We start from the raw sequence: 25,445 nt of genomic DNA, 5'->3' as shown, positions 1-25,445 counted from the left end.
GAGAGTTTCAGTTCCAGTAAAATTGAGCAGATTAGGGCTGCTCTGAGCTTCACAAGGAAAACTGACCCCTTGCTGCACTCAGGTCTAGCCAAGTGCTTGTTGTTTGTGTTGCTGTGGTTCTATACTCTGCATCAGACCTATTTGGGACTGGAAACCTAGAAGCACCACCATTGCCAACTGCTCTTAAAAAAGTGCAGAGACTTGAAGCCAAATAATCGATTTTTTTTCTCGTCATGCTTCAAAAGTCCTCTGAAAGTGAGGCAGAAGCCCAGGTTCCTTACTGAGGGAAATGTGAAGCTGAGGTGTGGTTTGAGCCTTTTCATAGGGCAATTCTGAGGCTACTCCTACAACCATGTTTGTCTCTAAGCTCCATTTGTTTTTTTCAGCTCTTGGCACCAAGAGCTGAAATAGTTCCCGAAAGCAACTTCCTTTTTAATGTAATTGTTTTTAATAAATTATACAGACTGTCTTTAAAAAGCAAAGCAGAAATGTTGCATGACCTTGAAAAGCATCATTAGGCAGAGAAACACAGTTTTGAGTAACACCCAGCAACTGCCTTAATGATGCTCAGCAGTGTATTTGGATTTAGGAGTATTTCTTATCTCAGTTGGCTCCGATGGAAAGATCAGCTTTTGGAAATGCAGCCTCGTAACACACTTTCATCTTGTAATTATTCACGTCACTATTTACATGGAATAAGCTAATTAGAAAGAATTAGGACAACATATGTCACTGTACAAATGTTGAGTTGCCTAATCTGAATTAGTTTTACATAAGGATTATCTTGTTTTAAGAATGAAAAATGCCATTTACTGGTTGAGCATGAAACTCAGAAGCTAAAAGAGCTGGATGAAGAGCACAGCCAAGAACTGAAGGAATGGAGAGAGAAGCTGAGACCAAGAAAAAAGGTAAATGGGAGCAGTTCATGAATCAGGAAATTGTCAAGGGTTTGATCTAGAAAATACAGACAGTACAAAAGTATTGCAGTGGAGGATAGTCAAGGTGCAGTACAAAGCTGTTGCACAAAGCTGTTGCAATTCCCTGTATAATAAAAGATGTTTAAAAATTGCATAAGCTGAGCAAAGGGCAGGTGCATTGAAACAGGCTGGGTGTTAACAGGCTTTTTGCAGGGCTCCTACCTGCAGCACGTTGTGTACAGGTTTGCATGGAAAACTTAGCTGGAGGTAAATCTGCTCTTAGGAATTTATTTCAGAAGCCACTAGGTTACTACAAAAATTGAGTGATATATAGCAGACATAGTGCTGGTGATGGAGGTTAGTCTTGGGAGATTATTTTATTTTAAAAGGGAATGTACTAGAGTTTCACACAGTTCAGAGACAGATCAGACAAAATGTCTCCGCAATAATGGATTTCTTGTACTTTGCCTTGTTAATCCTGTGACAATCTGATTTTGGTTTTAGATGCTGGAAGAAGAATTTGCCAGAAAGCTGCAGGAACAGGAAGTTTTCTTTAAAATGACTGGAGAATCCGAATGCCTTAATCCTTCAACACAAAGCCGGATTTCCAAATTCTACCCAATCCCCAGCCTTCACTCCACTGGGTCGTAGCTCTGGGAACTTCTGTAGGTTTTTTTGTGTGTGGAATTCTCCCTCCTTACGGTCTAACCAGACTTACCCACGGCGTATGAACATCGGGGACCTCGCTTGTCTTGTTTTCAGTGGAGACAATCAGTGTCAGGAGCGGTTTCTTCACTCCCCTGGACAGAAGAAACAAACCCAGTGTTGGTGTACAAGGGTATTGTTACGTCCTTCAGATGTTTCAAGACTAAGTGGGCTTTTTATCCCAGTCTCTAAAAGTACGTTACCCACGGTTTTGACTTTAAGCCTGAAATATTAATTATCCTCTTTCTCATCACAAAAAACAAATGGTTTCTCATCTGAACATTTAAACGGCGTAATATTAGTTCTGCTACTGTGTTTTTAAGCATCAGATTTCTCCATGAGAGAACTCCACAATTGAAATTGCCATGAGAGGTTTAAAATTTCATAATGTGAGCAGTGTCTTCATGGCAAGGACTGAAACTAATTACTAAGAACATGCCAGTAATCAGAAAAGCAAACCCTTATGTTTAAACACAATTGGCAAAAGCCTTTGCAACTTCTTTCAAAAGAAACCTCTGGCATAAATTAAACTGAGCTGATCTCCATGACATGTTTTGTCCATTAGTTCCATAATGAAATGGGGTGCTAGTTTAATTAATACAGTGCCTGAAACACTTAGATATGCTGATCCTGGCAACAGGATACTGTTTTGTCATTTAAAAACACAAAACTCCTTAGCGTTGTTGTTACTGTACAAAACAAGATTTCTTGCTGCTACTGCCATTTTTGTTGTAAATCCTCACCCTAAAATATTTTGCACTAAAATATGTAAAGGTGAAAGAAATGCTAACTTTAAAATGCAGTTTATTATTTTCTTTAGCTATTACATACAGGTGGTTAGTTCTACAAATTGAAAAACTGTAGAATGTATTTTTTAGAAAGCAGTGTGCAAAATGCACGTGGATTCTCTAACTGTACCTGGAATGGGTAGAGCCATTGTTCTGTTCTTACCAAAGCCTTTTCATTTGAACTCCATCACAGAAGTGGAGGTAGATGGTCGTATTTATAAACAACCATGGCTGAAGTCTGATTTCACTAGAAGTGTTGGATTCCTTGGGTTTTTTTTAATTTTAGTCATTTTATTTTAAGGAAAGATTTAAGTTAAATATATAGACAAACTCCTTTATGAAGCTGGGTGTTTTGCTTTTGTGTTGCCACCTACTAACATAGGCAGGTTTTATTTTTCAAGTTCCTAGATGTACCATAAGTTATTTGCCTGACTGATCTGTAGTGGGAAATCTGAACTGTGTCTCCTCTAGTGGGGTAGGGAAATACAGCTGTATTAGGTCACTTTTGCTGCACTCCTTTTGGTGGATAGAGGTTGAGTCATATCAAGACAGTGTATAAGCTGTACTTGGGTTTGTTGGAGCTCCATTTGTAAAATAGTATTTGCTTTCTGTCTTCTGAGGCCTGAGTTTCTCTGATCTCTTTGGGCATCAACTGCACCTGTTTTGTTTTGCTTGCTTGCTTTGACCGTGCAACTGGTGCCCATTCCATGGCGTTCATTTCATGGGAACAGTGTTGCTGCATGGCAGTGAACTCAGACACAGGACTTTAATCAGCTGTGGTTGAAACCTTGGATGCTGAAATCCTTGGATGTTGAACAGATACCCTCTCAATGAAGACACTTAATTTACAGCACAGTAAAAAGAAAATTGGAAAATGCATGTTTTAATTTAAATTTTGTAACTTTTTGATAGCATAATTACTTTAATAGCTAGCCTTAATTTCTGGCATTTTATTATTTTAAATGTGTATTGTATACTGTTGTAAATTCACACACCATATCTCTAGAATGTTCTCTGTTGCTAAATGCGAATTTTTTTTAATTGTTTAGTAGGGAGAAAAAAGTCTTTAAAGACCTTTTGCTTTTTAAACTCCACCTTCATAAATTGACTGTTATTAAGATAATATTAAATAATCTTTATCTCTATTTAACAGAATTTGTTTGCAATTTCATATGAAGTAGGCTCAGTGCTTTACTTGGGGAGTAAGCAGGGCAGGCAGATTTCCTCTTCTGGATTATGTCTACGTTCATCCCCATTAAATCCTCAGTGGGAAATGTTAATAATCTTCTCCTTACATTTTTGGTTGTTTCAGTGATACATTGCTAATATGTATTGGCATTCTGTTTACCTCTGTCTGAATCTCTTACATCTTTTATTTGAAGATCCTTTTCACACAGGCCCTGCAATCTGATCTCATTGTGAATTGCACAAATAACTGTAACTGAGCTCTGGGATGAAGGGAGGGATCGGATGTGGCGATGGAAGCCTTGCTCAGGCCTCCAGGTGGGGAGCCCTGTGCACTTGCAGACTTGTGAACTGGGCTGAGAATTGATACCAAGAGTGAAAATATGATTTCTGAGTGATAACAAGAACTAGCATGGGTACTTACACATCTAGACTGAGAAAATTTGGTTTAAAGTGTTGCAGAATATGAGATGGTGTTACAATATTGTATCAGTGTCAGAAAATTCAATTCAAATTAATTTAGCCTCACATAGACCAAAAAAACATCTCCTGAGATGTGAAATCCAATCTCAGTACTATCTCCTGTCACCTCCCTAATGAATGTTAACAGCTCTATCTCTAGGGTGGTGAGGTGTTTTTCTGCAGCCAAAACAATGCACTTACAAATTCTTACTGTTTGGCAGATCTAATTTTTCCCACATCTCTTCCAAAGCTGACCACAAATCAATATTTGCTCACCATTGTGTTTTACTGCATTGTAAATTCTGTCCACAGGAAAACAAGCAAGGCAGTAAATCCCTGGATTGCAGTGCAGTGTGTGAGTTGTCCTCCTGTGTTTACAAGTGATCTTCACGGAAAACCTGCCTGCAGAGCCTCAGCCTCACACCATGTGCTTCCTGAGCTCTAAAGAGTGTATTTTGGCTCTGCTTAAGGCATCCAGGAGATCTGGGGCTAAAGGTCTTTGGGTGCACCTGCTGCCCCTGTTTTTAGGAGATTCTGGCTGAGGAGGGGTTACCAACCCAGGGGAAAATGTGCTGTGGCAGCCCTTGATCTTCTGAAGTTCCAGGGGAACTTTGTGGGTCATTTTATGAAGGAGAAATACTGCAGCATGTGATCCTCTCCGATTCCCATAAAACAAATTTCCTTCTTCAAGCACTCTGTTGCTGGTTTATACATACATCCATGTGAAAATATACTGAAGTTATGATTGATTATGTAGGTCCTAATTTATAAACATCTTCTGAAGGAAAACTTTTATTTGAATTGGCATCTGAATTCAGATTCCCTGGTGGCAGGGCTGCACTGTCCTGACCATCAGCATTCACTCAGAGTGATTTTTCACATCATATTTAAAACTGATGTTCAGTCTGAGGTGCATCCTTTTTTCCAGGTAATCTTTTAAGCTAATAGTCTCTTAAAATTGCATTAATAGGTACTCAATATCTAATCAATCACACAGTTAAATAAATTATTCTTCTGTCCCAGAGGACTTTATGATAACTCCATTCTACTGAGTTCTTGTCCTTAAAAATTGGAAACATAGCACCTTAACGAAGACAGAGCTAAGCAAAGCAGCAATGAAATTGCTTCTGTCACACCATGTCTTTTGTGACAGCAGTATCACATAGGAAGTTTAAGTTGATTCTCCAACTGAAATAGTATCTGCCCTGCAAGTATTTCAAGCTTGCTTTGGTATAGGAAAGATTCAAATAAGGTGTTTTAAATTCAGGCACTTGAGTCCACTTTAGGCAGCCTGATTTTCAGAGTTCTTGTGCAGCTGCGGCTCCCAGGACCTCAGAAATACATTGTTGCTGAAAGCTGAATAAGCTCAGTGCTAGTTGCTTCCACTGATCTACTGCTTCTTGGTTCATCTGCTGCGGGGGAGACAAGTTTGAGGACAGTGACTGGCTGTTGGAGAAAAGGGCAGGGGGAAGTGTTTAAGACCATCAGTGTTAGCATTTACACTCTGGTCATTTTACATCAAAATCTGTACTTCTGGATCTCTGAAACTTCCTTGCATTGATTTGTCCATGCAAATTTCCCATTCCCAGACTACTTCTACCATCTTCACAGCAGTTGAAGTAAGATTAGAGAGAATTAACTTTCCTTGTTCACAGGCAAGCCAAGGCCAGGATGCCCCATCATTTCTGTCTTGTGAAAGATGAGATTGGATAAAGGGAAGGAGAAGAAAAGGAAATGGTGTTTCTTTTACAGAACTTTCACTTGTTCTGCATCCCCTTTCTCCATTTCAGTCCTCGTGCTTTGTTTCCATAGCTCCTTTGCACATGTGGCTTTTGGGCAGTTGGTGGTGCCAGAGGAAAATCCCTTAAGCACAAACATGCTTAAGCCCAACCCATGAGACAGGGCTCATGTGTTTCCCCTACAGAAAGCAGAAGGGAGTGGCTGAGTCCAGGGTTACCCTGATTTAACAAAGTCTTCCACATTTACAATTAGGTGGTAAAGCCTCTTGGTAATGAGAAGCAGTCCTAAAATGGTGGAAAGAACAGAAACTAGGAAGGGACATTGGCACCACATTTTCTGTCAGGAAGCCAAGCAGAGCAGGAGCATCCTGTGACAAAACATGCGCCTGAGGCACCGCCAGCCTCGTGTTCTCCCAGCAGTTTGTTGAATGTTTTGTGTTAACTGCAAACCAAGTTATTTTTGCCTTACTTCTGTAAGCAACCAAAAATCATGAGATGGATGAATAATTGGCTAAGGGTCTCTGTACAGCTCGTGGAAGTGAACTTGCAGTAGCAGCCATACAACAGTTTTGGGGTTTTTTTTGTCTTGTTTTTCAAAGTAATTTTATTTCATGGCTTTCTGTAGAATATTGTAATAATTCTGCTGTAAATACAATAAAATCACAGTTTGCTGAGATCGCCTCAGTTTTTGTTGATGGAAAACTTCATGAAATACAAGTGATTTGCATAAGTGTTTGAGTGAAGGGGATGATTTACAATGTTTAAAATGAGTATAAAAGTATTTAATAATGTACCATTGTATTTACCATTGTACCTCAAACCCATCTCAGGTGTCTCACCCTGTCCCACAACAACTTGCAAGCACAGAATGGCCGTTCTGAACCGTTCAGGGATGGGGTTAAGAACATACTTTAATTGGGCTGTTTACATTAAAGATTATTTTTCACCAGTGTTTAAAAGACCAGAAAAAAAATACAAAAATATTTTTAAAAGAAAAACAAATTAGGTTTAAAAGTGCTTTGGTTCAGCCCCTGTGTGCATCCTGTCTCAGTGTGTTCTATAAACGAGTGCCACTTGAGGTTGGCAGGGCGTGTAGAAAGAGAATCCCAGGGGGGAAATTTCTCATGGGGGCCTTGTGGGCTCATGTGATCCCTGACAAACCATGCATGTGGTGGGGATGGGATTTTTTTCTTTTTTCTGTATAGTTGGCTAGTTCTTAAAAATCACAGGTTTTTACATTCCTGGGAGTAGAACAAGAAGCCTGGACTAGGTGAGATACAAAGCCCTTGTCAGCTCAAGGACAGCAGCCTGGGAGCTCAGGGGCATGAAGCCAAGTATCAGTAACAGGAGCAAACACCCACACTAGGACCATGCTGGACACACACAAGAGACATTCAGACCTGAACTATCAACTCTAAGGGGTCAGCTGAGCAGTGGGGATGTTTTAGCATTAAGGCAGTGAAGACTCAGGCTAATTCTCTACAGGCTGCTGGGAATGCTGCCCTGTGCAGAACTGAGCTACCTCTTTCCTTAAACACCAATGCTTCTTCTTTTTCTTCTGCCAACATACAGCTGTTCACCTGGGGATCAGAAAAATCAAAAGGAGAGTTAGTTGAAAAGACCATGTAAAAAGACCAAAGATCCAAACCAAATAACTGGGCTGTGTTTTCTAGCTATTGCCAGGGATGAGCTGGTGCCACTCCCTGACAGTCAAACCCAGCTCTCCTGGGGATGGGACATGTTCCTACCTTTCTCTCCCTTCTCTCCTTTTGGTCCCCGGTGCCCTTGTCGTCCTGGTGGGCCCATTGGCCCAGGATCACCTGAAGGAATAAGAAGACCAAGTTTGCCCTTGAGCACAAGTGACCCACGGACCGGGACAGGCCAGGGGAAGGGACACCAAATCGGGACAACGTTTTGGCTGAGATCCTGAAGGTGCCACCTTCACTGCCAGAGGGTGTGGCCTTGAGCAATGCTGTGACCTCTGTGGTCACAGTGCTGCTTTCTGGGCATCACAGAGCTGAAGGGGGAAAGGATGGCAATCCTTACCTTTGGGTCCACGATAACCCCTCTCTCCTTTTTCACCGGGTGGCCCCTGGATGGCACCGTGTGCTGGAGAGGGAAATGAAGGAGAGAATGAATGAGTAGGAGAAACCACTGCCCACTCAGAGAAGTGAGTCACATTGGAAGGACATTTCTCTTGGTTAGATGGGATTAGACTGACAGCAAGGTTTTTAAATTGGGTTTTGGTCCCAACAAAGTCTCAAGGACAGGCTGTGATGTCATTTTACCAGCACTGCTCTGTCACTCTCTCTGAGTGTCCTGACTGTCACTAGGGCTGGAGTTGGCCCATACTCAGGGTAGGGAATCTGAGAGCAGAGTGAGCAGCTGGCTCATGTTTCTGTACATGTGCCAGCCCAGCCATGTTAAAAAGGGGCACAGAGCTTGTAAAGCACAGAGGCCTTCAGGGTTTAGCATGTTTCCTACAAACAGTGGGAAAAACTGACAACCTTCCTAATGATAAGATTGCACCTCCCCACCAAGGAAGGAAGGAGATGGAAAGACCACCCACCTTCAACTCTGCACTTTGACTTTTGCAGAGTGCAAAGGTGAATAGATCAGTAGGTCTGTGAGAGGTTGGGGACATCTAATATGCATGAACCAGAAATGCCAAGTCAAAATATTACTCACTTCTGAAGAAGTCCATGAGGTCTGCAGTGACATTGCCATAGGCTGCAAAGACCTTGCTGATGCCAGGGGGACCAGGAGGGCCTGGGGGACCTGCAGGACCCTGTCCAGTGTAAGACATCAGGTCCTGGAGAATACCTCGGCCTGTGGAATTAAAGATGTCATTTGAAAGGAGCTCTGAGAGAACTGTGGCTGCATGCTGAGGCAGAAGGTGGGAGTGCTGTAGGCAGCAGGGAGGAGGGAAGTGAACAGCGTGACCAGGCTCAGGGGATTTGGAGTTGTAGGCTGGGATAGGGAGGGTCAGGATGAGCAGGCATTGCACTCACTCTGCAGTCTCTCTGACACACGGAGTGCCAGCTCATTGTAATCCAGGGAACCAGTGAAGGAGCTGCTGTAGGATCTGCTCGACCCTGCTGATCTGTGTGACTCCTCCTCAGTCAGCAGCCCATCAAAAGACCCATCAGTGCCCATGGAGGCATCGTAAGCGCCATCGCTGCCCACTGAGGTGCGGTAAGAGGACACGCTGCTCATGGAGCTGCCATACGAGCTGCCCGTGCCCAGTGAGCCCCTGTGGGAGCCCTCAGCACCAAGGGATCCTCCATGCTCAGAAGCTCGTAACCCTTGGTAGGATGAAGACATAGACCCAGAGACAAAGCCACTGTCTCCTTTGGGTCCTGGTGGTCCTGGGGGCCCAGGGGGTCCTGAGATGTAGCTTTGAACTTCATCACCTGCAAAATACAAGGGGGAGCTTCAGGGACACTGGGCTTGATAGAGGTCCTGTGCTACCACCTGAATGAAGACTGGAGTGTGAAATTCTGCCCCACCAACCATCACAGTGACCCTCATCCAGTGCCATTTCTCAGGCAGCAGGTACATGTCAACCTTGAACGCTACAGATGGCAAGATACCCTCCTTTTCATCTCTCCCATAATTTTGTGTGCCAAATCTTGGGAACACGCCCAATGATTTTGCAGAAGGTGCACTCTTCAGGCAAATTTCAGCATCTCTGCCAAAAGAGCCATTCTGTGATCACTTTACCAAAACTAAGGTGTTTTTGAAAGCCTGCCTTGGATGACTTGTCAGGATGAACTCCAACCATTGGTGCTTCACAGCTAGCTCAGCACTGCCTTCCAACCCCTCCATTACCCATGGCTCTGTGGGCAGGTATTTGCCAAAGAAAACGCCTTTCCCATGGTAAAACTCTGCTGGTGACCTTACTAGGGACAGGCCAATTGTAACTACCCAGTGCTTGTCCTTGTTGTCTCACAACACAGACTTTGGCTGGCAATTGGGCTGAAAGGAGGAGGAGAAAAGCCTACAGGGTGCAGCATACTCCTGTAGACCTGGATGTAGAGGGAAGGTGTTGCTGTATCCCCAGTTCAGGGAAGGCTCCTACAGGAATGTCTCAGGTGTTACACAAAGTAAAGCATGTCTTGGCACGTGCGCAGAAAGGATGGATGGTGCTCCCTTACTCTTCAGGTACTGGATCAGCTCACTCCTGAACTCGTCGCTGTTGGTGATGTCAGCATAGGACAGGAGGCCAGTTCCAGAGAAACCTGGTGGTCCTGGAGGGCCAGGAGGGCCAGGTGGGCCCCGGACTCCAGAAAGGGAAGAGTATCCAACATCTTGAGAAAATGAAAGAATTATTTTCCATCAGTGAGAGGATAAGGAAATTTCACATGTCTGGGGATCTTGAAAGTTTGAAGGCTCCAACCCCAGCTTCCATCCCCTTACACACAACATTGACAAAATTCTTTTCTGTACAGTGACTTTTTTCCCAGTGTGCAGTCTCATTCCTGCTAAGCTAAATCTCAGCCTCAGTACCCCCAGCATCTACAAATCACCCTGCCAGCTGTGAGAAACACAAGTGCTTTACTTTGAAGGTAGGCAGAGACGTCTTCCAGAGAGGTGCCTGGTGTTCCAGGGATCCCTGGAGGTCCTGGGGGCCCTGCAGGACCAGGGGGCCCAACAATACCACTGAATTCAGAGTCTGTAAGACACAAGGGAAGAAAATAAATCATCCAAACAACCACAACCATAATGAATGTTCCCTGACAATACAGGTTATGCCAGATACAGCCAAGTAGAAGGGCTTTTTTTTCTCTCCAGTATCTTCTTGTGCAGCCTTCTTGGTGCACCTCACTCCCCTGCAACGTCACATTGGACAGACAGGTGATTCCAAAGAGACTAAAGTCCCTATTTTCAAAATATACTTTTAAAGAGGCGTAAGAAACGATGCCTTTATGCTGCAGAGTTTAGATTTGACAAAGGGCTCCTTCATGCCCATCTCCAAGACAGCCCCACTGCTGTCGCTCCTCACAGGAGCATGGAGTTCCAGTTGCAGCCCCCTGTGGGGTGTGCAGGTACCAGCAGAGGCCTGCAGTGCTGCCAAGGACCATCAGAGAGTTATTTGTGATGATAGGCAAAAAGGGAAATTCTGTGACTAAGGCTGTAAAAAACATCCAGGGGGCACAGAGAACCCCATGGTAGGGGAGTGAAGAAGTTGGCTTACTTCTCAGGTATGCTGTCAGGTCACTGTAGGATATGCCAGGTGACCCTGGAGGCCCAGGTGGTCCAGGCAGTCCAATGCTCATCCCAGAACCTGCAAAATCAAACATATCCACGTTATCAGAGCAGGCTGTTACAGTGTGAGCAGGCAGGCCACAGGGCTTATTCTAAGGGCTTATTCACAGGCAATGCAAGAGGGGCTCCCATCAGCAGCTGTGCCAGGAACCAGAGCTCAAACCTTGTTCTGGACTGTGACTTTGCCCTGACAATCCCAAGGACACACACAGACAAGCAGGCAGCAGGCTTCTATTCCTGGCAAAAGCTCTGTATCTCATGAACCCGTGATGTGGTAGGGGCACCTCTGGACTTGCAACCCACAGAGTGCTGCTCTCCTTGTGTCTGCAGCTCTGGGGCAATGCCCTGCACTTTGTCATTTGCGTTAATGAAATGTCTCTGCTGACAAAATGCAGCTGTCCTGCCTGAGCCAATAGAGTGCTGCTGTTACACTGCAGTTTCCTGCTGCAAATTCCCTCCATCTTAGGAGCAGTCCACTAGTGAGATCTGGTCTCAAAGAGCAGTTAGAGAAACTGAGCATGGACCAAGCTGCTTTTTGTAAGCAGACAGTTGCAGTTACCAGGATTAGGCATTTTAGCACTGCTGCTGGGGATGCTCAGAGTCCTCTCTGTTGAACAGTTCTTATGCGCCATATCACCCCTTTACAGATGGGAAAATGAAGCAGAGACATAGAATTTGTTTCAACTAACTTCTAAGAGTTTGTTGCCTGAGCTGCCTTGACACAAAGTGGGCACAGACCAACTCTTCCACAGGGAAATATATCCTAACCACAGGTTAGAAAGGCACTTAAAGGTGTTGATGTGACTTCTAAGATGACTAAGATGGAATTTTGTTCCTAAGCTCATTTTTTAACAAAGAAAGAATTCATTACTAGTCTGTGGATGGTATCTTAGCTGCAGGGTATCTTTGTTCTCTTCCAAGTCTCTCATAGTCCCTGTGAGGAGGTCTCTGTCCATAGGGATTCACACAATTAGCACTGGAATAGTTTCTACTGACTTGACAGCATGAGCTTTGTGCTGGACTCCCAAAGGAACAGAGAGAAACACACTAATAAAACCATTACTTGACAAGTAGCTGATAAACCTCCTGGTCAGCTCATCATAATCCAGTGACAGAGACATTCCATCTCCCCCTGGCCCAGGAGGTCCTGGTGGGCCCCGAGGTCCAATGAGATACTGACGAATTTCTTCTCCTAGAAATGAAAAGAAACATCTTTTAAGACTGTCCAGCTGCTGCACAGACATCAAGTGTGAGGAGTTCCCAGCCTGTAAGCTGAGCCCCCACTATCAGGGAAACCATCAAAACCTATGGATGCAAAGCTCCTTTCCTCCCTCTTTTCTGAGTGAATTGTCCTGTGTATGGTGCCAGAAACCTTTGTGACAAGGCTGGGAACCTTCTACAATAAGGCTGTGAGGAGGATAAAGATTTGCATTGCTTAAGGGACCTCCCCATGGTCTGTCTTTTTTCAGGACACCCTGGACAACTTCTTGGGTAAAGGGAATGAAAAGCAGCTCAGCTAGGAAAGACCACACTGAGCTTTGTGGCACTTTGGAGCCATTTGGAGCACAGTGCTGGCTAGCATCATCAATACCTTCAGGGACAGCCAAATGACATCCTGGAGATTTACCTGTCAGCCCACTGTAACAGTGTGTATAGAAAAGAATACAGAGTTGGGGATCCCCCTCACCTTAAGAACAACAACATAGCAAGGCTATGGGGGAACACTCAGAGTGGGGGAGTGTGACAGGGGAGCTGGAAAATAGAACACTCTGAAGCAGCTGCAGGTAACTCCAGTTGCAGACAGGAGACTGGAAGGGAAAGGCAGATGATGGATGCTTTACCCTCAATCCCATGTTTCCCTTGAGGGTCACTTACTTTGCAGCAGGTCCAGAAGTTCTCGGTACAAAATGGATGTGGTGGATACTGAGCTAGAAAATGACTCATAGTGACCTGAAGAACCTGTGGGAATGAAAAGGTTTTACATGAGCCAGTCTGAGACAGAAGGTGAGGAGGGGTCAGGAAGGAACAAAGGAAAGATTAATTAGTTAACTGGTAGAATGGACTTCCCATGCCCCCAACTATGAAACAGTTGCTATCTCTCACCTATCCTGGTCATCTCCTGGTAATCACACACAGCAGTGTGCTCTGTGCCTTTCTGGGTGAGGTTCCAGGCTACTTCCAAAAGCTCTGGGAATTTCATCTACTTTAGGAGGGCCCCAAGCAGACAAGACAACCCCCAAATACTTGAGACCACACGTACTAAATAAACCCACCTGTGTTTGGGTCTTTGGGGTGTCAAAGAGTCTAACAGCAAATGTATACTATGGGACCTTTTTAAACAGCAGCAACTGGTAGCTAATCTAACCATTAAAAAAGGATAAGGCTCAGAGGATACCTCAGCTGTGTGGAGTCTTGGGCCTAGACTGCTGAAGATAAATAACCTGGCTGGTGTGCTGCTATTTCAAGACTTGTTTCTCCTCTGGTTCTCACCTCCTAGGTGCTGCACAAGCTCAGCTGAGGGCATGACTCAGTACAGAGTTTACCAACATGGTGCTTACTTGTCATATAGCTCATGACACGGGTAGCCAGCTCTGCATAATCCAAGGTCACCCCATCCGCAGTGGTGATGAGTCCAGGTGGGCCTGGAGGGCCTGGTGGGCCTTGGGCACCAGTCAAATAATGTCTGATGTTGTCACCTACGTAGAAAGCCCAAGATATGCCCACATTACTAAGAGGGAAGACTGACCATATGCACAATTACCAGACCCTCTTCCTCTGACAAATAATGGGACAACAGAAGGACAGTTCTACAGAGGCCACAGTGGACAACAGCACTTCACAGTATTCAGCAGAAATAAGCCCAGAGTAGCAGGGCTGTTGTTTCTAAAAGAAGAGGGAAAAGACCCTAAGGAACAAAAGAGAGATAAGCACAAAACTGCTGACTAACAGCAAAAATCTCATTATACTCACTCTTCAGGTAGTCAGTGACATACTGCTGAATCTCTTGAGATGAACCTCCACTTGGGCCAGGAGGACCAGGTGGCCCAGGAGGTCCTGGGGGTCCCTGAATTTGTCTGGATCCACCTACAGAAAGTATTGTAAGAAGAAGGAATGTTTTTGGCACAGTTGCATTAGACCAAGAGATAGCAAAGTGTACTTGCATTAAGATCTTCCCACAGGCCTGGAAAGACCTTTGGAAATTGAATATGGAGGAGCTTCCCCTGCATCTTTAAACACAGATGCAGCATGGGCTATTTGGCAGTATAATGTCTTCAATTAATTCAGCATCTTATAATTCAGCCTGTGCAGGGCTGAGTCCAGAGACATTCCTGGCTTTGTACAAGCAGACCTGGTGGGTTTGTGCACTAGAGTGCAGTGCTGTGTAGAATATAGATGGAGATCATAGAGATCAGGCTCATTAGTCTAACATCACCGCCCTGCTGCTCCCAATCCCAGTCAGCCTGGGCAGCACCAGTTGAAGAACCAGTCCACACAGAGGCCAAACTCTGGCTTGAAGGATTCCCAGTAAGTTGGAAAAAGAAAACTGTCAATTCTTAAATTTTCTGATTTAAGGCAAGCTGTACAAAAAGAGCTTTTGAACACAAATCCCACCAGTATTAGGTTGGCACCCACACTGGTAAAAGTCAAAGTAGTTTTTCCAAAGCCTCCACTAGGATATCAGCATTCCTTCTTAGTATCAGAGCAATGATGGTCTGGCCTCTTACCTCGAGATGCTCCTGGGATGCCAGGTGCGCCTGGGACACCTGCATCACCTGGAAAAGAATGAGGGAGACAGACACTTGTAATGGGTGTGACTGCATGTTGCATATTTGGTCATGTGAAACAATTGAGCTACATGCTGTCAGAGAAGAAACTACTCAGGCCTTGCAACGACTGCCGTGAAATGCCAGCTTGTTGAGAAAGAGCCTAAAGAAGAGGCCGTGGCAGCTTTCCTGAGCCTTCTGTGACCTGGTTAAGTGCCTTATGCTCACAGCATTTCTATTGCTGTGGTACTGCTTTGCCTGAAAAGGCAGGGGTGAGCAATTCTAGTTCCCAAAGGAGTGGATTGTTCCATCCTTTAGTCTGAACCATGCTTGCACATGTGAAGCCATCCCCCAACAAAAGAAAGAAGATTTTTTACCTTTTGGTCCAGGTGGGCCAGGTGGGCCTGGGGGTCCCTGTATGGTGACTCTTTCACCTGCCAGTTGCAGAAAGAGAGTCAGAGATTCACAGGAATAAACCATGTCGACAAAATCCTGGCTCTACTAAAATTAAGTTAGAATGAATAGAGCAGGATTCTGGCCTGATGTCAGCCCAGGGACAATTATTTCAAAGGAGGAAAGGGGGCACAGACTAACCGTGGGAGGAGAATGCTGAGAGGCCAGGATCACCTGGTTCTCCTGCAGAGAAATGAAGATGAAGAGACACAGAGATGAAGGAGCTGTCATACACCCAAGCAAGCTATCCTGAAATCCACTAATATCTCCTTACCTGTGAATCCCCGTGGACCTCGTTCACCTGTGAATAGCAGAAGAACAGTGTTAGGATTTGCTTTATTCTCATCAGTAACATCCCTGCCCACACTGCAGCATATCATCAAATGGGTAACGGGAGCAGGTCCATGTTTTCTGTCCAGCTGAGAGCTGAGCTACACTTCACAGGGCCACCTTCTTGCACTGACTTAGATCACCGTGCATTTTGCAAAAAGGCTGTCCCCTTCAATGGCAAATCTGAAGTTCTGAATGTTCTTGTGTATAATGGGCTTGCAGAACTGGGATTTGAATATAGCAACTGCCTTGACACCAGTACTGGAGGCTAATAAATTTCTTTGACAAAGACTGACTCGTTTTACAGCAGACAGGAGTCCTACTTAGGAAAAACTGTGCTAGCTTTCTTACAGACAGAACAAGGTAGGAATTTCTGCTCCTAAGCCCGCCCTTCTTTTTAGTCTAAGGTGCTGAGATCCCTCTAGCACTTTGGTTATGCTGCAAGATATACCCACCTTGGTCTCCCTTCGGGCCTGGTGGTCCTGGTGGACCTGGTGGACCTGGTGGGCCTGTGAAGAATGCTTCTGCAATTCAAAGAAAGAGATTTCTTCATGACATCTAACAGAACATGAAACAAGGTTTCTCTGGTCCTAGACATATACGAGCTCTCTGGAACCCCAACAGGACATTCCCAGGACCAGGTGATGGAATGCATGGCAAGAACCTACCTGAGGTGGACATGGATGATCCTGGTCTCCCTGGTGGGCCTGGAGGTCCTGGCAATCCTTCTCCTAGGCAAAAGGGACACAGAAAGGCTTCAGGAAGGACCAGCCTCAGCAATATAAGTAAATGAACATAAGAGCTGTTACATCTGCAGCCACAGCCTCAGCTGTATTTCCCAGTGTAGGCTCTTATCACTGCTTTCTTCACACATCTATCCCTGATAGTTACTTTTCACTATCATTTGCCACCACAGCAGAAAAGGACAGAGAAACTCCTTTCTTTATGGTACTGGGTGCTTATCCCACCACACACCCAACTTGCTCCCTTTTCCTGTTGAGCAGAGAGCAAGGAATGGGGTTCTGCTCCTGTCACATATTCTCCCATACCTTCCCTGTCCTGACTGAGAAAGGAAAATCTGTGTTACAGGATGGGGCATGGGGATATGCTCCTCATGATAAGAACCTCCCCATCTCTCCACAGTTGAACGTTAAGGCTGGACAAGTAAGTAAATATGGAATCGATTGCAGTTACTTCCTTTGGCAACTTGAAAACTTTGAGTGTCTTCCTAAAAAGCATGGTTTTTACTAATTAATACTCTGGCTAGAACCCTCTGCCAAAGCAAATGTTCTTTGTTGGGCAGCATCTTGCTGCAGTGAAACTGTGTCGGTAGGAACTCACTATGTGATATTCTACTTCCAACCTTAAGCCTCAGGAAAACCCTCCCACTTTCCAGCTTGGATTCAGAGGAACAAGCTCTTACCTGGGGGACCACGAGGCCCAGGGGGTCCCTGCACAGATTCACCTGATGACAAAAGAAACAGGGGTATTAGGGGACATTTACTCAGCAAATGGCATGGCCCAGAAACATGCCATGTTGTGTGAGCACTCCTTGCTTGGGTACTGAGCTCTGTATGTTACATACCTGGTGGTCCAGGGGGACCTGGTGGTCCTGCTCGCCCTTGTGAATCTGCCAACACTGTGCAAAAGAAAAACACAAACAAGGGAAAATTGTTGCTATGGAGCTACTGCTGCTATGGAAACTGTCAATATATTCCTGCTAGAAGCTCTTATAAACAAAGGTGGACTAAGATGGGACCTGGGTGACCTAAGCCCAAGATGAAGCAGAGCAGGAGAGCAGAGATGTGTTTGGTTAGGGCATAAAGCAAAATACAGCACTGAGCAGGATACTGGAAACAGGGAGGAGAGTAATGGTTGTTGATAGAAAGGGCAAAGGACTCAAAGGCTAAAGAAGGAGGGAAAGAACTCCAAGGAGAGGAAAGATTCTTTAAAAGAGGCAAGTTTTGGGAGGAGAACATAACACAGATGTTATTTAACAAGTAGCTGTACTGTGTTATCTTGCTTGTATTGTGTGATGTACCCTCACCTCCAAGACTCAAAGTTCAGTGATACTGTGATGCAAGACTCCTAACTGGGGAACTGGGTGGTACTTAAGCATGGTCTGAATCTCAATTTACATGGCCCCATTTGGATGGTGATCAGGCAAGGATCATTTATAATTTTATGCCCTCTTCTACCTTGCTGCAAACTTGCAGAGGTCCCAGATACCAACTCTAAGTGCATCACACATCTAGTGTTACACAGAGAAAGCACTTCTCTTGGGAAGTTGCTAAACCACTCTGTTCTGCTTCACTTGTTTTCATCTTAAAATTTAAAAATTTTTACAATTTTTATATTTTTTTATCTTAAAATTTATTTCTGTTGCTCAGATTAACATGCCTGTTCAAACTGGTTCTCATCTCACAGATGGCTCCATGTTCATATTGCACAGGGAACTGCCCTGTGTGAACTCAGTGGCTGAAAGCTCCCAGTTCTGTATCTCCACTCTTAATGGCAGCTCACCAGCCACCAGCCACCATTCCTCAGTTTCCCTTTCTGTGATGTGGGCCTGATGCCATCTGCCTCCTTTTGAAAGGACTTTGGGATGCAGAGATGAGGAGGGCAGAAGAGGCAGCTGGCATTGCAGACACACTACTAAACATACATCACACACTCATTTGCCCCATGTCACATTGATAAGACAGAGTTAGGGGCATCTCCTGGTAGCTGTGAGCAGGCCTTGAGGCTCTGACACAACTCCAAGTAAAGAAGAGGAAAGGCAGGGCCACTTACTTTGAGATGCTAATGATGAGACTTCTGTTCTGATGGTTTCTATCACAGCTTCACCTGGGGATCCTTTCTCACCCCGTGGACCTTTTACCAGGAAAAAAAAAAGCAACAGAGAAAGAGAGTTATATAACTGAGAGAAGGTGACATTTTGTACCTACTCTGACGAGAGGTTCAGACTTTTCTTAAGAGAACTGGGAGCATGAACTCAGTTCCCAGATCTGAGGGACACTGCATTCAAGTGTGGAAATTACTGCCCAGTTTGCTCTAACAGGATCACAGAAAAATAGCTAAGAAAGGTTCATAGGGGTCAGCTCTGTTCAGGCCCTTCCAAAGAGATGCCTGCCCAATTGGCAGCACTTTCACAGTGACATTAATCCCAGTTTGGCTCTAGTTTGTTCTCCTGCCTTTCAAAATGGCAGCAAGTATCCAGCTGGGCTCTAGCCCCTATCACAGAAAGGCAACTGCACTTGAGAAGTGCCTTAGAAATACCACCCCTCAGGAAAAAAAAGACATTTGCAGCATCCACATTACACCGGCTCTTATCATCCTCTTACCATCCTCCTCCTACCCCTGGGAAGACAAAAAGTTATAAAAATTCTTTACAAGATTAATGAAGCCAAATAATGCAACAAAATGAACTGAAAGGAAGAAACTTGTGAACAAAAGGGAGAGGGAATGTGCCAAGGGCTTAGAGAATTAGGAAAAAGAAAAACTAATGAGTTCCTTTCTCTTAAGAAGCATAATCAAAGTTGAAGGAAAATGGTACCTTGCTGTCCAGGGAGACCAGCTGGTCCAACAGGACCTAGTTTCAAAAGAAAAAACACCAAATTTCACTGGTCGTGTTTCACAATAGCAGAAAAGAATCAATAGGACTTTTATAAGAACTGAGACTACCAAATATATATTTTTCTACACAACTAAATGGAATTGCTATGGGTTATGAATTCATCAATGCCCCATGTATTACTTGAATTTCCATCCCCTGGTAATTAAAATGCTTGGTGCCTCTTGCACTGGGGAAATAACCAGAATGCCACTGATCACGACAGAAAAGGAATGCAAAAGGCTTAACCCGCTTCTTGCATTCCATATTGCAAACCAGCTCCAGGACTAGCTTCAGGGACAGAAGTACCACGAGAATCAGAGCTCAGGAACTCTGCTGCCTGACACCAAGATGCTGGAGGGCAGTGTCTGACTGGGACAGAGAAGTCTGAAGCCCAAGCTCATGCACAGCCAGTGTGTGTGTGTGAGAAAGATTTACAGATGATTGAGTGGGAGCTTTGCTGCCTTGAGCTCAAAGCTGAGACTGAAGAACAAGCACATCCTAATTTCAGCAAAAGTGTTGGGAAAAGGATTAGACGTAAACCTGCCTTCCTGAGCAGCAAAAGAGCTTGATTCTACTCTCTGGATTTGACCTATCACTACTTTGTACTCATCAGTACTCACCTGGAACACCTGGGGGACCAGTGGGGCCAGGTGGGCCTGGGGGACCTGGTGGGCCTGGCAGAGTAATAGTTGATGAACCCTCTGAAAAACAAACACATAGATTTGCACACAGACACATTCACACATGCAGTGAATGTGTACAAATCTATGCTTAATGAATACCACATGTATATACATATTCTCCCAACACAGGGAGCCCCAGCACAGGCTGACACACAGTTAAGATGAATTGAGGAAGCACAAAAAACCCCCGAGAAACCCTCCTAAGTCAGAAGTGTGACCCCTCACATACCTGCACTTATAACTTTTCCTGGAGCTCCAGGTTCTCCTAGGAAAACAAAGGTACAAAAGTTGAGCCTTTTTTTTTTTAGTGGGGAGTAAGAGCTATAATAAACCAAATAACATTGTAGTATTAAGGATGTAGTTTCTGTTCTTTCTGCCCTTGATCTCTAGTATGAGAAGTCACAGCACTAGAAGGTCAGGGGGGAAGCAAGAGAGTTGAGCTAATCCAGAGATTAGCTGATCACCTTTCCAAGCACAACATCTGCCAGCATAGGCAACAGCCTGAATTTATCCAAGGCAGGCACACAGCTTCCACTGCAGTCACCAGGCATCTTATGCTCAGGGCAGAACCAAGCTTCAAAGGTTTGCTCAGAGGAGAGCTGTCATGCCAAGCCCCTCAGCAGATGTCCTCACTGCCCCCATGTGTGCTCAGGGAAGCTTTGGCTACCGTGCTTCTCAAACCTTCCCTTCCCAAAGCCACTAGATGCCACTGTTGATCCACTGGTTAGTGGAGCAGCTAACCCTTTCTAGAATTAAATCCTTAGAAAATGAGCATTAGGGAAGAAACCACTCACCTTTAGCCCCTGGTCGGCCTGGGTTGCCTGGAAGTCCTGATAAAAGGTAGGCAAACAATTTTAAATGGTTAGTGCAAATATGGTTTGCTGTATGTTTTTCAGATACGCCAGCTGCTTCACTTGTGAGTTTATAGAAGGAGCTCCCTATTCAAGACCCCAGCTTTCAGCCTTCATAAGCAGGCCCCTAAGAACTTTATAAGCAAGTGGAGGAGCAGATTGAGTTGGTAGTGTCCCTGGGCTTCCGTGGTCCCACTGCTCCCTGGATGACAACACTGCTTCACAGATTTACCTGTAGCTTCTTTTAGGTACTGCCACCTATACTGAGGCTCCTGGATGAATTCCCTGATGAACTGTCCCCCTGCAATCACCTCTGCTTAGAGATGTCACATCCTCTGTTTCCATCTCTATTGCTACATCCTCACCCTTCTCTTTCTGCTGCTGATTAGAAGGACTTTTCAGTGATGCACAGGGAACTGAAATGTTGTGTTTTGGGGAAAGGCAAATTTTCAACAATTGAAAGCCTTGCATTGCTCAAAAATTACACATCTTGTACAAAACCTTTCTAAAAAGCCAAAGGAGATGAAGACATTTTGGGATATCACTTTGGAAGCCCTAAGCACCACAGAGGGAAAATTACAAGGGTTTTTTTAACCCATTTCAAAGTGTGTCATTCATAAATTGGAATATGGTAGAAAAGCCTACCTGGTGGTCCTTGAGGTCCTGTAAGACCTGTCAGAAAAAGGCAAAAAATTCTTAGGATGTCTAAAAAAATTCATGTGGGAAAAGGATAGACAGGGAGAAAAAGATTACATTTATGTGAAATTATAGCACACAATTCACAAATGGAGGAAACTGGTCTAGCAACTGGTATGTAAATCAGCTCATAGCAGCTGATGTTTGCACTGTGGGAAATTTTGGGATCATAAAGGGTCTAGATTCTCTATGTATTTTCTTTTCATCACCACCTTAAGAATACAGAGATCCTCTGCCAGACTTAAGTTCAAATTAAGACTGGACATTGATAAATACATCTGTGTTCCTGACTGAGCAAAAAGCATTTTTGTTCTCTGTATGCTTTTACCTGGCTCTCCAGCATCTCCAGTGGGTCCTGGAGGACCTCTGGCACCTGGCATTCCCATAAGACCTGGTTCACCTAGGGATATAATCACCATTAGCAAGACAGAAATCACAGACATACAATCTGCCAACCATTCAAGCTTGGCTGTCCTGCAGCACTTTCTACCTATTGTATTCTCACAGCCAAGTGGCCATCTCCAGCATCAGTGTCTGGGAGGGGAACATCAATGACAGAAGAGTTCTGTAGAGAGGCAACTCTATCACAGGTTTACAGCCTGCTCCATTATATGTCTCAGTTCCATGTTTACAGGTTGACTCTGCAGTTCTGAGACAGAAGATCCCAGAACATGAATTTGCTGCCAGCTTTCTCCCACCCCTTTTACAAATCAACCTCGTGCCACATCAGAAAGTACTGGCACTTCTACCCCAAAGGAAGCTCTTACCTTTTTCACCCGGCTTTCCATCACGACCAGCTTGTCCTGGCCAAAGAAAGAGATTGTCAGGGACTTCTAAAAAAGTACAGTAATTTCACGAATACAAGCCGCACCAATTTGACCAAAATTTTTGTGGAAACCCGGAAGTGCGGCTAATATTCCGGGGCGGCTAATACATCAACAAAATTCTAAAAGCTGCCAACACGGAAGTGAGAGCCCGCGGCAGCCCCAAGGCAAGCTGGAGCCCGGCCGGCCCCGGCTGAGGTGGGAAAGCCTGGCAGAGGCGGGGGCAGCAGTGTGGGGGGCGGGCGGCAGAGCCTGAGCCAGCAGGGCGGGGCAGGGAGGGCGGCAGAGCCTGAGCCAGCATGGCGGGGGAGCCCGGGAGAACTGGGGCTAGCAGTGCAGGGGAGCATGGCAGAAGCAGGAAGGCCGACGGGTGGGGCTGCCTGGCAGCGGGGGAAGCCCAGCAGAATCGGGGCCAGCAGCGTGGGGGAGCCCGGTGGTGCGGGGGCCTGCAGTGCCGGCCAGGGCGAGGAAACGCGGCGGCGGTGCAGACGGGAGAGGGCGGCCGGCGAGCCCGGCGGCGGCGGTGGCAGCCCTGCCGGCAGGGCGAGCGAACGCGGCGCGGAGCGGTGCTGACGGGAGAGGGGGGCCAGCGAGCCCGGCGGCGGCGGCAGCACCACCCGGCCAGCCCCGCCGAGCCGTGGCGCTGAGCTGGACCACCCGGCCCCGTCGGCAACCATGAGCGGGCCGAGCCTGCCTGGCCCCGCCCCGAGCCAGTAAAGCCCGCTATGCCGCGATCCTGTTACTAATTGGCCAATTTGTGAAAGCTGCGCACGGATTCTCGCGACGAACGAAAGTGCGGCTAATATTCGGGGTGCGGCTTATCTATTGACAAAGACAGCAACATTGTCGAGGCACCGGGGGTGCGGCTTATAATCCGTGCGGCTTGTATTCGTGAAACTACTGTACTACAGTTATCCTGTCTTCCTCCAAAGTGGAGCACAGCCCTAAACCTAAGAGTGGCTTTTCATCACAAGGCTTCTCATCACATGCAATGTTTCTTACATCTGAAAGAAACCTTGGCTGCAGTCACTGAAGATCCAGGAAGTATTAATTCAAAACTTAACTGTAGGACATTTTTTCTGAGGATACAGACTAATCACAGCTGTCTAAAGGAAAGACCTAGGATCACAAAAAGCATGACTCCACTCTCATGTTGTTTCCTTGCTGTGCTCACAGAAACAAAATCTGGGTGGCAGTGACATTGCCTCACATATAAATACAGCTGCTTTCTGGTACTCACCTGCAGGTCCTTTAGCCCCTGGCTCTCCTGGAAGTCCAGGTATTCCTCTTGAGCCTTGTTCACCTGTAGCAAAAGAGTATGAAAATGAATCAAACAATTCTTGGACAATTCTGTCAATAGTATTTGCTTCTTTGCAACTGAAAACCAGCATTGACAGGATGTTGAGGCCTCGTGATTCACAACTGTCTCCAGGCATTAGAAATGCTCAAGTGACATGAATACAGGGCATGTGAGAAAGGATTTTCCTAAAGCTAAACACAAAGATTGCTGGAATCATGAATGGGATCTATTTGTTTATAATGTTGGTGCAAAAATAAAACTCAGAAAGCTAACTGGGATTGGCTGGGCTATACTTTTATTAGATTAGCTGTTACTCCAGTATTTCAATCTACTCACCTGTCATTCCACGAGAACCCTTCTCACCCTGATCACCTGTGGTACAAAAAAAGGGAGCATTCTGTGATATTGCTTCACTGTAAAATGTTTCCATCAGAGAAAATAAAGCCTGCTTTCTGACAGAAGCACAGAAGAAAAAGCCGAAGATTAACAAGGGTAAAATCCATGGACAGTATACATATCTAAAGGAATCTAAAGAAAATAACCAAAAAAGATACCTAATTGGTTAACATACCTTTGGGTCCAGGGGGTCCACTTGCTCCTTTTTCACCTGAAAGATACATGGATGATTGAACAATAGTGATAAAATAAGGGAAAGACATTTAATGCATCAAGAAAAATCATAAGGGAAATACAGATTCTGTGTTACCAGAAAAACTCAAACTGGAAATCCTTTTCCTTTAACACAGCTCCATCCATCCAACTGTTTTTCCTCTCTTAGACTGCTCTATTACCTCTGTGTCTACTGCATTTCTCAATATTTGCTAGCAATCACTGACTAAGTTTTGTTTTGCCTCCCTTTTCTTCAGTCTTATGCTTTTCTTTGTCCATAGAATCAAAATGTGACATGGACAGACCACGTCTACTCCTCAGAGCAGTGCTAGAAAAGCACCTTAGCTAGTGGTGCTTTAATTGCCAGGGGGAAGAGAAAGTTACCTTTTGCACCTGGGAGTCCTGCTTCACCTCTAAATCCTTGTAGGCCAGGAGGACCTGCAGAAAAATGAGATGGGGGGTTTCCATTCATCCCACTCACCACAATGCAGTGCTGAAGCAGAAAAAACTATGAGAAGCTGTCACTCAGTTTTTATTCTCCCCAGTCTCTAGATGCCACAACAAAGGAATGCAACACTCACCTGGAGGACCCTGTGGGCCTGGAGAACCCATCAGACCTGTAAGGAACATGGATTTTCTTTTAGTAACACCACAATCAGAAAATGAACAAATTGCTTTCAGTTTGCCCAACAACATCCACAACCCAACAGGTGTTTAGTGGACTGGCATTTCCCCAGCCAGTAGAAGAATTTGCATTACTGGCATCTTCAAAACCAGGACAAAAAATTTAGAGAACTTAGTCCTTGTGACTTTGAGGAAATGTCTTCCACTTAAGTAAAGTGGAGAGACCCAAGCCATCCATCTCAGCTGAGATGCTGGGATCTGTGCTTCAGACCATTAATTCACTTTTCTGGTTACTGCAGAGCAACACTGTGAAACAGGACAGCTAGAGTGCTCCTTTACTCCTAACCTCTCTGCTAGGTGTTCTTTCTCCATCTTCATATTTACCTTTTAGGCCAGCAGAACCTGGGGGTCCAGGTGGCCCTGGAGGACCTGGCTCACCAACAGCACCTGCAAAATAAGAGCATGAATACACATGGTAGAATACAGCATTATCCCATCTACTATTATTCTTCCTCTGGCAAGTGTCATGAATAATCTGCTCATCAGTTCAAAACACCCAAATAGGTATGCACTGTCCAAGAAAAGATTATGGATTTACTGGGCTTTAGTAAGACAAATTCCCCAGCTTTGA

General features: G+C 45.1%; 2 protein-coding genes across 2 annotated transcripts in view; one reads left to right on the top strand and one right to left on the bottom strand.

The window, feature by feature from the left end:
- Positions 1–6,470, top strand: part of SLK (STE20 like kinase) — a 48,916-nt gene extending 42,446 nt beyond the window's left edge. The window contains 3 exon segments of the mRNA XM_033065655.2: positions 795–908; positions 1,422–1,519; positions 1,521–6,470. Of these exon segments, the coding sequence (XP_032921546.1) occupies positions 795–908; positions 1,422–1,519; positions 1,521–1,857 (549 nt within the window). The 3' untranslated portion in view covers positions 1,858–6,470.
- Positions 6,471–6,689: 219 nt separating this feature from the next.
- COL17A1 (collagen type XVII alpha 1 chain) overlaps positions 6,690–25,445 on the bottom strand; it is a 59,702-nt gene continuing 40,946 nt past the window's right edge. Inside the window, exons 26-59 of the mRNA XM_033065654.2 lie at positions 25,199–25,261; positions 24,772–24,807; positions 24,575–24,628; positions 24,153–24,188; positions 23,918–23,953; positions 23,522–23,584; positions 22,225–22,260; positions 21,786–21,857; positions 21,407–21,433; positions 20,705–20,740; positions 20,140–20,175; positions 19,848–19,928; positions 19,168–19,203; positions 18,405–18,485; positions 17,197–17,250; positions 17,035–17,076; positions 16,280–16,342; positions 16,067–16,135; positions 15,556–15,582; positions 15,423–15,464; positions 15,206–15,262; positions 14,790–14,837; positions 14,035–14,148; positions 13,623–13,760; positions 12,940–13,023; positions 12,128–12,256; positions 10,994–11,083; positions 10,358–10,471; positions 9,954–10,106; positions 8,808–9,209; positions 8,485–8,625; positions 7,843–7,905; positions 7,545–7,616; positions 6,690–7,376 (exon numbers count right to left, since the gene is read on the bottom strand). Of these exons, the coding sequence (XP_032921545.1) occupies positions 7,327–7,376; positions 7,545–7,616; positions 7,843–7,905; positions 8,485–8,625; positions 8,808–9,209; positions 9,954–10,106; positions 10,358–10,471; positions 10,994–11,083; positions 12,128–12,256; positions 12,940–13,023; positions 13,623–13,760; positions 14,035–14,148; positions 14,790–14,837; positions 15,206–15,262; positions 15,423–15,464; positions 15,556–15,582; positions 16,067–16,135; positions 16,280–16,342; positions 17,035–17,076; positions 17,197–17,250; positions 18,405–18,485; positions 19,168–19,203; positions 19,848–19,928; positions 20,140–20,175; positions 20,705–20,740; positions 21,407–21,433; positions 21,786–21,857; positions 22,225–22,260; positions 23,522–23,584; positions 23,918–23,953; positions 24,153–24,188; positions 24,575–24,628; positions 24,772–24,807; positions 25,199–25,261 (2,645 nt within the window). The 3' untranslated portion in view covers positions 6,690–7,326. The remainder of the gene's footprint in view (positions 7,377–7,544; positions 7,617–7,842; positions 7,906–8,484; positions 8,626–8,807; positions 9,210–9,953; positions 10,107–10,357; positions 10,472–10,993; positions 11,084–12,127; positions 12,257–12,939; positions 13,024–13,622; positions 13,761–14,034; positions 14,149–14,789; positions 14,838–15,205; positions 15,263–15,422; positions 15,465–15,555; positions 15,583–16,066; positions 16,136–16,279; positions 16,343–17,034; positions 17,077–17,196; positions 17,251–18,404; positions 18,486–19,167; positions 19,204–19,847; positions 19,929–20,139; positions 20,176–20,704; positions 20,741–21,406; positions 21,434–21,785; positions 21,858–22,224; positions 22,261–23,521; positions 23,585–23,917; positions 23,954–24,152; positions 24,189–24,574; positions 24,629–24,771; positions 24,808–25,198; positions 25,262–25,445) is intronic.

Source organism: Catharus ustulatus, chromosome 8 (assembly GCF_009819885.2).
Source record: "Catharus ustulatus isolate bCatUst1 chromosome 8, bCatUst1.pri.v2, whole genome shotgun sequence".
Lineage (NCBI taxonomy): Eukaryota > Metazoa > Chordata > Aves > Passeriformes > Turdidae > Catharus > Catharus ustulatus.
Note: the sequence above shows the minus strand (reverse complement) of the source record. Positions and strands in the feature narration are given on the sequence as shown.